Source organism: Heterodontus francisci, chromosome 35, assembly GCF_036365525.1.
Source record: "Heterodontus francisci isolate sHetFra1 chromosome 35, sHetFra1.hap1, whole genome shotgun sequence".
In the NCBI taxonomy this organism is placed as follows: domain Eukaryota; kingdom Metazoa; phylum Chordata; class Chondrichthyes; order Heterodontiformes; family Heterodontidae; genus Heterodontus; species Heterodontus francisci.
The window spans coordinates 55,810,644-55,821,487 of NC_090405.1; the positions used below are offsets into that span (position 1 = coordinate 55,810,644).

The following is a 10,844-nucleotide window of genomic DNA, read 5'->3' on the forward strand; positions in this document are numbered from 1 at the left end:
GGGAGGGGGAGTGGGGGACGGGGGAGGGGGTGGTGTGGGGTAGGGGGAAGGGCAGTGTGGTGGAGTGGGCGGTGTGGGGGTGGGGGGAGGGTGTGAGGGAGGGGTAGTGGGGGAGTGGGGAAGGCGGAGTGGGGGAGGGAGTGGTGTGGGGGAGTGGGGGAGGGGGCAGTGTGGGGGAGTGGGGAAGGCGGAGTGGGGGAGGGAGTGGTGTGGGGGAGTGGGCAGTGTGGGGGAGGGGGGAGCGGGCGGTGTGGGAGAGGGGGCATTGTGGGGGAGGGGGAGCGGGCAGTGTGGGGGAGTGAGGGGGGAAGGGTGGAGGGGGCAGTGTGGGGGACGGGGTAGCGGGCGGTGTGGGGGAGGGGGAGAGCGGGGAGTGGGGGAGACGGGAGCGGGAGGTGTAGGGGAGTGGGGGAGGGGGAGGGGGCGGTGTGGGGGAGGGGGGGTGTGGGAAAGGGGAAGTGGGCGGTGTGGGGGAGTGGGCAGTGTGGGGGAGGGGGGAGCGGGCGGTGTGGGGGAGTGGGGAGGGGGCGGTGTGGGGTAGGGATGGAGGGGGGTGGGGGCGGTGTGGGGGAGGGGGAGCGGGCGGTGTTGGGGAGGGGGAATGTGGGGAAGGGGGAACAGATGTGTGTTGTGATTCCGGATGGATGAAATATTTCAAAGATCATCTTGTGTCAGGTAATGGTATCATTGCTGATGGAAGCTTGGACTATGCTGCCTGATGGCTGAAGGAGGTTAAATAGTGTTGTGAAACTATGGGAAGAACAAATAAACATGGAGAAGTTAGGCATGAAATAAAATATAACCTTACATCAAGCCTTTTCTATAAATTGCTTTAAATCTCAGGTGTTCCTCCAAACACTGAAGGGCTGTGTTATCAACTGCAGAATCAAATTTGTTGGCAAAGAGATGATGTTGTTGCAAGATCCAATGAAGGTCACCAGACCCGTAGATGCACACTGCACGGCGATGAGTTCCTGTACACTTGGGATAAGGTGCACCTCTGTTTATGTCCCCCTCCAGGTAGGACCACTTCACCAAGCGGGCAATGGCTGCCATATCTGACGTCTGGTACTTGCTATTGGGGGGGTTGGAGCCCGGGACAGTAGGGATTCTCTGCAGAGTAGCCCAAACATGCTCATCAGGACTATAGGTATCTTCTGCCCACTTTAGAAATTTCTGGATTTCAGGACTCTCAAACAGATGGTTCACAAATTCCCTTGTAGCCACAAAGTATGCATTGCCAGTGAACATGGGAGTACTTATTGGAGGGGAGCTCTTCTTCTCTGCAGTTCTGCTTATTTGGTTTTTAACTTCATGATGAAAAAGCCACCGTTGCTGTAATTTAAGAAAAAATACACTGTAGCAGAGAGATTGGAATTGTGAATACTGCAGAAAGGCCTTTATACCAGGAAATAAGGGGAGGGCATTAAAATAATAATCTAAGCCTAATTTACTGAAAAGAAAGAAATTGCAGGGCTGTGGGGCAAAGGTCGAGACAATGAGATTAGGTGAGTTACTCTTGCAGAGAGCAGGTACAAGCACGATGGGCCGAATGGCCTCCTTCTGTGCTGTAGCCATTCTATGATTTTAAAGATTAAAAACAACCACATTTTTCCAAATGGAACTAAAAATCAGGAGATGTAAAATGGCTTGCCCATTTGTTGCCACCCGTTTTACACAGTTACACAATATCAACATTAACCCTAACCCTAACCCTAACGTGAACCCTAACCCTAACGTGAACCCTAACCCTAACGTGAAACCTAACCCTAACGTGAACCCTAACACTAACCCTTGTCTGATATCCTGTCTCAGATGAGCAACAATTCCCCTCATTTAAATATTGGGAAAAGTGAAGCCATTCTCATTGGGGTCCCTGTCACAAACTCAATATTCACCCCCAATTCTATCCCCTCCTCAGCTATTGTTGGAGGTGCACCCAGACTGTTGTAATCTTGGTGTTCTATTTGACCCTGAGCTGAACTTCTGTTAGCACGTACCATCATAAAGACTGCCTACTTCTATCTCTGTAACATCATCCACCTCCACCCCTCCTTCAGCTCATTTCCCGATTAAAATTGGTCCAGGATTACTTTTTTTTAAATTTCCAAAATATACTTTATTCATAAAAAACTGTAAAAAAAATACATTACCAAACAGTTCCAAAAAGCACAAAGTCAAAAAATACGAGGAGTGCAAAAGAGATCAGTTTCCTTCAATACAGGAATGAGTTGCCTCACAACCCTTCCATTTCATTTTACATGCTATGTATATTTGACAGCAAACCAAATATTTTCTGGATACAGTTGAGGGGTTTCCCATGGATCCAGCCCCTCAGTTCACCGTGGTGGGGGGGACCTTACACTGTGGTCTTTCCCCATTGAGCCTTTGCTGCGACTGCCCCAAGCTTTAGTGCGTCCCTCATCACATAGTCCTGGACGGACCTTGGAATGTGCCAGTCTGTAACACTCGGTCATGGAAAACACTTTGCGCTGGAAGACCAGCACGTTTTGGGCAGACCAAAGGGCGTCTTTCACCGAATTGATAGTCCTCCAGCAGCCGTTGATGTTTATCTCGGTGTGCGGCCCTGGGAACAGCCCGTAGAGCACAGACTCCTGTGTTACAGAGCTGCTTGGGATGAACCTCGACAAAAACCACTGCATCTCTTTCCACACCTGCTTTGCAAAGACACATTCCAGAAGGAGGTGGGCAACAGTCTCTTCTCCACCACAGCCACCGCGGGGGCATTGTGCGGCGGGTGTGAGACTCCGGGCATACAGGAAGGATCTGACGGGGAGGGCTCTTCTCACCACCAGCCAAGCTACATCTTGGTGCTTGTGTGAAAGTTCTGGTGATGAGGCATTCCGCCAAATGACTTTGGAGATCTGCTCAGGGAACCATCCGACAGGATCCACCATCTCCTTTTCCCGTAGGGCCTTGAGGACATTCCGTGCAGACCACTGCTGGATGGTTTGACAGTCAAAGGTGTTTTTCCGTAGCAATATTTCCACAAAGGATAGGTGGTACGGCGCCGCCCAACTGCACGGTGCGTTCCGCAGCAATGTGACCAGACCCATCCTTCGCAACACCGGGGACAGATAGAACCTCAGCACGTAGTGACACTTGGAGTTTGCGTACTGGAGATCTACACACAGCTTGATGCAGCCGCACACGAAGGTAGTCATCAGGATGAGGGTGACGTTGGGTATATTTTTCCTGCCGTTATCCAGAGGTTTGAACATTGTGTCCCTCCGGACCTGGTCCATTTTGGATCCCCCTATGAAGCGGAAAATGGCTCGGGTGACTGCCACAGCGCAGGAGTGAGGTATGGACCAGAACTGCATCACGTACAGCAACAACGTGAGCGCCTCGCACCTGATGACCAGGTTCTTACCCACATTGGAGAGAGATCGCTGCCCCCACATGCTCAGTTTATGGTGTACCCTGGCTACCCGCTCCCTCCATGTTTTGGTGCACGCCCCGACCCTTCCGAACCATATCCCCAGCATCTTCAGGTAATCTGACCTGACGGTGAAGGGGACAAAGGATCGGTCAGCCCAGTTCCCAAAGAACATGGCCTCATTCTTGCTGTGGTTAACTTTGGCTCCCGAGGCCGGTTCGAACTGGTCACAGATGCTCATCAGTCTGCGCACGGACAGCGGATCCGAGCAGAAGACGGCGACGTCATCCATGTACAGGGAGGTTTTAACCTGAGTGCCTCCACTGCCTGGGATTGTCACCCCTCTTATGCTCGCATCCTTCCTAATAGACTCAGCAAAGGGTTCAATACAGCAAACAAACAAGACCGGGGAGAGAGGACGGCCCTGTCTGACTCCAGATTGGATCGGGAAACTTTCTGATTCCCACCCATTGATTGAGACTGCGCTACTGATGTTTGTGTAGAGCAGTTTGATCCAATTGCAGATTCCATCCCCAAACCCCATTTTGGAAAGCACGTCCATCATGTAGGTGTGTGATATCCTGTCAAAAGCCTTCTCCTGGTCCAGGCTAATGAGGCAGGTGTCCACCCTCCTGTTCCATACATAGGCAATCGTATCCCTGAGTAGCGCGAGGCTATCAGAGATCTTCCTGCCGCGTACAGTACAGGTCTGATCCAGGATTACGTGCTGAGGGATGCACTAAAGCTTGGGGCAGCCGCAGCAAAGGCTCAATGGGGAAAGACCACTGTGTAAGGTCCCCTCCACCAAGCTGAACTGAGGGACTGGATCCATGGAAAACCCCTCAGGCTGTATCCAGAAAATATTTGTTTGCTGCACAAAGCACATGGCAGGTAAAATGAAATGGAAGGGTTGTGAGTCAACTCACTCCTGTATTGAAGGAAACCTTTGCACCCTTTGTATTGTTAACTTGGTGCTGTTTTGAACTGTTTTGTAATGTATTTTTACAGTTTTTTACGAATAAAGTATATTTTGGAAATAAAAAAATGATTAATATCTTTATCACGTCTGGACTTTGCCTACTGCATTGCTCTTTTATCCTCCATAAACTTCATCCAACTTATGCAAAACTATTTTTGTGTGCTATTCCACACCAAATCCTTTTTACCTACCAGCCCTGCTCTCACATTGCTCTCGGTTCCCCTCCATTTTTGTGCTTAAATCTCCTTATGTCCTGGGGCCTCCATATCTCCGTAATCTCTTCATCCCTACAGCTACTCTCCCTTACCCTGCACCCGCTCCCCGCCAGCTCTCTGTCCCTCTGATTTTTATACATCTCTCACTCTCTTCGCCCCACCATTGTTCACCATGCCTAGAATTCCTTCACTAACCTCCTCCCTAAGCGCTCCTAACGCTCCGAACCAAACTTTTGGTCATTCTCCCGAATTTCTCATTTTCTCCCTCAGCTTCCATTTTTAAAAAATTCTGATTTTGTCTCTCGGAAACTCCTTGGGATGTTTTTTTCTATATGAAAGACTCAAGTTGTTGCAATCTTCATTGGTAAACACACAACCCCCACTCCTTACTCTGACTTTCTACCTATTGGTTGGATTCGGAAGTTTAGGACATAGTTTAGTTCAGTGATCCAGCACTGAAACAGGCCCTTCGGCCCACCGAGTCTGAGCTCCTGTTACCAACTGAGTGACAGAACATGTTGGGACTGTAATAACTTGCCCCCAGCACTCGGCTGAAAACATGCACTTAGTAAAAGACACCAATACTGGACATACTTGTATTTCATAAACATATGTTTATAATTCTTTGGGATTGGACTATGTAACCTTTGCTTTAACAGAGGTTTAACACTGATTGATGTCGATCTTCAGTGGGCATGTATTTCAGTTCATTGGGAATTTTCAATCCTGTGATACTGGGAATTGAGGAAAACTTGGGAGATACGAGTGACGGACGGTGTTTGGATCTGTCTGTTCAGGAGAGGTTTATCTTTGCGGGTACAAGAGGCAAATTGAAGAAGTCACCCACCTACCTTTTTGGATTCTGAGGGTAGTTCCGACTCCATGCTGTTTTTGCCGTTCAGGACCATTAGGTTTCTGACAATCTCTGCATTTGTTTTAATGGGGAAGTCGAGTCCGCACAGATTAATGAAATATTTCCACTTCACCGGGCTCTGTAACAGGTCCTCCATACAGTTCAGATCAGCCTGGACCCGGGACCAAGTCGCGTAAATCACATTCTCCAACTTGCTGGCAATGAAAACATTGTGGAAACATGCAGTAATGGCCCGAACAGCAAGATGGAAACTGTCTGGAGCTTTCCTATCTACATGAATACAGTACACATTCTGGGGGCTATAAATGGTCCTCAGAAGTCTCTCAAACATTTCAATCTTCTCATGAATCACAATGGAATAGGAGATGGGAAAATTCTTCTCCTCCTTACTGAGTGAGAAAGTTAGATACTTGCGCTCCCTTATAAATGCAACACAGTCCTTTGTCAGATTCAAATGATGAGTTTCCGTCAAAGGGTTTTTTGTACGTGACACATCAAGAGAGTTTAAAAGAGCTTCTTCAACTGCTGTCTGGTCTCCTGTAATAATCCGGGAACAGTCCGGCTCCTGAGCAGACAGGTGTAAGGTTCTATAAAACACATCCAAACACCGTCCGTCACTCACATCTTCCAAGTTTTCCTCAATTCCCAGCATCACATCCTCACAGGATTGAAAATTCCCAATGAATAGAAATACAAGTCCAGTTAGTGCAGTCACAGTGGTCAAAGCCCACATAAGGCGGCACTTCACAATTCTTCTCATGTTCATCTATATACAAGAAGTTGCAAAGTCCAATCTTTTCAATCCCTCTCCCACCTCCACTTTTTAGATCCTTGTACTTTCCAACACGCCCGACACTATAATTGGATTCGATTGAAATACCACTTCTTTAAACCACACCCCTGCTACATAGTCACACTGGCTCTCATTTAATTGCTTCAGTTTTTGCTATTTCCTCACAGGATTGAAGATTCAGGATTAACATGTCAATGATTTATTGTTTGGTTAGTATCAAATTTTGGAGGTGGATGGGCTGGTTATGGAGAATCACATTATAATAATACCACCTATCAAGACAAATATTGTTTCAAAATGTCATAGGACTGGTTAATCATTTCTGTCATAACTAATACAGGAAATGCTGGAATTTTTCAGCAGGCCCAGGCAGCTTCCGCTGAAATAGAAACAGTTAACAATTCAGCTTGTTGATATTTCATCAGAACTCTGCTTTTTTTTTAGGCAGGACACTCATGGGAAACTCTGCTACTCTTCTTCGAATGGTGCATGTGGCTCTTTTATGTTCACCTGAGAAGGCAGATAGAAGATCTCACCTGAAAGACAGCACCTCCAATGGTCCCCCACTCTCTCAGTGCTGCATTGGGAGAGTCAGCCTGGATTTGATGCTGACGTTTCTGGATTGGGACTTGATCACACAACTTTCTGACTGAGATGTGAGACAGCGATTACTAAGCCACAGCTGACATCGAAAGAAACACATATACCCCACATTAATATTGTAAAGGATGAAATTAAAAGCAATGTGACAAAATCAGTTAGCTCAAATATGATATTACTGTTCCTTGTCGAACAGAGATGAGGTGAGACTGACTGCTCTTGACATCAAGGCAGCATTTGACCGAGTATGGCATCAAGGAGTTCTTGGAAAACTGGTCACAATGGGGATCAGGGGGAAAACTCTCCGCTGGTTGGAGTCATACCTAGCACAAAGGAAGATGGTTGTGGTTGTTGGAGGTCAATCATCTCAATCCCAGGACATCACTGCAGGAGTTCCTCAGGGTAGTGACCTAGACCCAACCATCTTCAGCTGCTTCATCAGTGACCTTCCCTCCATCATAAGGTCTGATGTTTGCTGATGACTGCAAATGTTCAGCACCATTCGTGTCTCCTCAGTTACTGAAGCAGTCCATGTCCAGATGCAGCAAGACTTGGACAACATCCAGGCTTGGGCTGATAAGTGGTAAGTAACATTCGTGCCACACAAGTGCCAGACAATGACCATCTCAAACAAGAGAGATTCTAACAATTCCCCCCTTGATGTTCAATGACATTACCATCGCTGAATCCTCCACTATCAACATCCTGGGTGTCTCCAGTGATCTGAAACTGAACTAGTCCAGCCACATAAACGCTGTGGCTACAAGAGCAGGTCAAAGGCTGGGAATTCTAGAAACATAGAAAATAGGATCAGGAGTAGGCCATTCGGCCCTTCGGGCCTGCTCCGCCATTCAAAAAAGATCATGGCTGATCGTCTAATTCAGTACCCTGTTCCCACTTTTCCCCATATCCCTTCATCCCTTTGGCATTAAGAAATATATCTATCTCCTTCTTGAATATATTTAATAACTTGGCCTCCACTGCCTTCTGTGGTAGAGAATTCCACAGGTTCACCACCCTCTGAGTGAAGAAATTTCTCCTCATCTCGGTTCTAAATGACATACCCCGTATCCTGAGACTGTGACCCCTGGTTCTGGACTCCCCAGCCATCGGGAACATCCTCCCTGCATCTAGCCTGTCTAGTCCTGTTAGAATTTTATAGGTTTCTATGAGATCCCCTCTCATTCTTCGAAACTCTAGTGAATATAGGCCGAGTCGACCCAATCTCTCCTCGTACGTCAATCCTGCCATCCAGGAATCAGCCTAGTAAATCTTCTTTGCACTCTCTCCATGGCAAGAACATCCTTCCTCAGATAAGGATACCAAAACTGCACACAATACTCCAGATGTGGTCTCACCAAGGCCCTGTATAACTGCAGTAAGACATCCTTGCTCCTGAAGACCAAATCTTCTTACAATGAAAGCAAACATACCATTCGCCTTCCTAACTGAAGCAGTCTGTGTAGAAGTGCAGCAAGACCTGGACAATATCCAGGCTTGGGCTGATAAGTGGCAAGTAACATTTGTGCCACACAAGTGCCAGGCAATGACCATCTCCAACAAGCGAGAATCTAACCATCTCCCCTTGACATTCAATGGCATTACCATCACTGAATCCCCCACTATCAACATCCTGGGGGTTACCATTGACCAGAAACTGAACTGGTGTAGCCATATAAATACCATGGCTACAAGAGCAGGTCAGAGGCTAGGAATTCTGTGGCGAGTAACTCACCTCCTGACTCCCTAAAGCCTGTCCACCATCTACAAGGCACAAGTCAGGAGTGTGATGGAAGACTCTCCACTTGCCTGGATGGGTGCAGCTCCAACAACACTCAAGAAGCTCGACACCATCCAGGATAAAAGCAGCCCTCTTGACTGGCACCCAATCTACAAACATTCACTCCCTCCACCACCAACACACAGTGGCAGCAGTGTGTACCATCTACAAGATGCACTGCAGCATTGCACCAAGGTTCCTTAGACAGCACCTTCCAAACCTGCGACCCCTACCTCCTTGAAGGACAAGAGCAGCAGATGCATGGGAACATCACCACCTGCAAGTCCCCGTCCAAGTCACATATCATCCTGACTTAGAACTATATCGCCGTTCCTTCACTGTCCGCTGGGTCAAAATCCTGGATCTCCCTTCCTAACAGCACTGTGGGTGTATCTACCTCACATGGACTACAGCGGTTCAAGAAGGCAGGCTCACCACCACCTTCTCAAGGGCAATTAGGGATGGGCAATAAATGCTGGCCTGGCCAGTGATGCCCACATCCCATGAATGAATGAAAAAAAACTACTTGCTGCACTGAATGCTTGCTTCAGTGACTGGTGTACAAGGACACCCAGTCTCGTTGCACCTCCCCTTTCCCAATCTATCACCATTCAGATAATAATCTGCCTTTCTGTTTTTACAACCAAAGTGGGATAACCTCACATTTATCCATGTTATACTGCATCTGCCATGCATTTTCCCACTCACCCAACTTGTCCAAATCACATTGGAGCCTCTTTGCATCCTCCTCACAGCTCACAATCCACCGCCACCCCCCCCCCCCTCCCCCCCCCCCAGCTTTGTGTCATCTGCAAACTTGGAAATGTTATATTTAGTTCCCTCACCCAAGTCATTAATATATACTGTGAATGTCTGGGGCTCAAGCACTAATCCCTGTGGTACCCCACTAGTCACTGCCTGCCACCTGCAAAAAGATCCGTTTATTCCTACTCAGTTTCCTGTCTGTCAACCAACTCTCAATCCATGCCAGTATATTACCCCCAATCCCATATTAACCTGTTATGTGGGACCTTATAAAAAGCTTTATGAAAATCCAAATACACCACATCCACTGGTTCTCCATTAACTATCCTACTAGTTACATCCTCAAAAAACTCCAGTAGATTTTTCAGCATGATTTCCCTTTCGTAAACCCATGCTGATTTTGTCCAATCCCGTTTATGCTTTCTAGGTTTTCTGCTATCACATCCTTTATAATAGATTCTAGCATTTTCCAAACTACTGATGTAAGACTAACTGGTCTGTAGTTTCCTGTTTTTTCTCTCCCTTTTTTAAATAGTGGGGTTACATTTGCCACCCTCCAATCTGTAGAAACTGCTCCAGAGTCTATAGAATTTTGGAAGATCACCACCAATGCATCACTATTTCCAGGGCCACTTCCTTTAGTACTCTGGGATGTAGATTATCAGCCCCTGGGGATTTGTCAGCCTTTAACCCCATTAATTTCCCGAGCACTTTTTTTTACTAATACTGATTTCCTTCAGTTCCTCCCTCTCATTAGACCTTTGGTTCCCTAACATTTCTGGGAGGTTATTTGTGTCCTACTTTGTGAAGACAGAACCAAAGTATGTGTTTAATTGTTCTGCCATTTCTTTGTTGCCCATTATAATTTTCCCTGTTTCTGACTGTAATTGACCTACATTTGTTTTCATTAATCTTTTCCTCTTCACATATTTATAGAAACTTTTACAGTCAGTTTTTATGTTCCCTGAAAGTTTACTCTCATACTCTCTTTTCCCCCACTTAATCAACCTCTTTGTCCTCCTTTGCTGAATTCTAAACTGCTCCCAATCCTCAGAGTTGCTGCTTTTTCTGGCAATTTTATATGCCTCCTCATTGAATCTAATACTAACCCTAATTTCTTTTGTAAATCACGGTTGAGCCACCTTTCCAGTTTTATTTTTGTGCCAGACAGGAATGAATAATTGTTGTAATTCATGCACACGTTCTTTAAATATTATCCATTGCCTATCCACCGTCAACCCTTTTAGTAAAGTTCCCCAATCTACCAGAGCAAACTTGCACCTCATACCTTCTTAGTTTCCTTTATTTAGATTCAGGACCCTAGTTTCGGATTCAACTACTTCCCTCTCTATCTTAATGAAGAATTCTATCACGTTATGGTCGCTCCTCCCCAAGGGACCCCGCACAACAAGATTGTTAATTAATCCTTTCTCATTGC

General features: G+C 46.7%; 1 protein-coding gene across 1 annotated transcript; it reads right to left on the reverse strand.

Moving 5' to 3' along the window:
- Positions 1–804: 804 nt before the first annotated feature.
- LOC137350513 (beta-1,3-galactosyl-O-glycosyl-glycoprotein beta-1,6-N-acetylglucosaminyltransferase 3-like) lies at positions 805–6,234 on the reverse strand. Its single transcript, XM_068015174.1, has 2 exons — positions 5,446–6,234; positions 805–1,335 (listed from the first exon to the last, which is right to left on the reverse strand). Exons 1-2 carry the CDS (start codon positions 6,232–6,234, stop codon positions 805–807), a joined length of 1,320 nt encoding a protein of 439 aa, XP_067871275.1.
- Between the last annotated feature and the right edge of the window lie 4,610 nt (positions 6,235–10,844).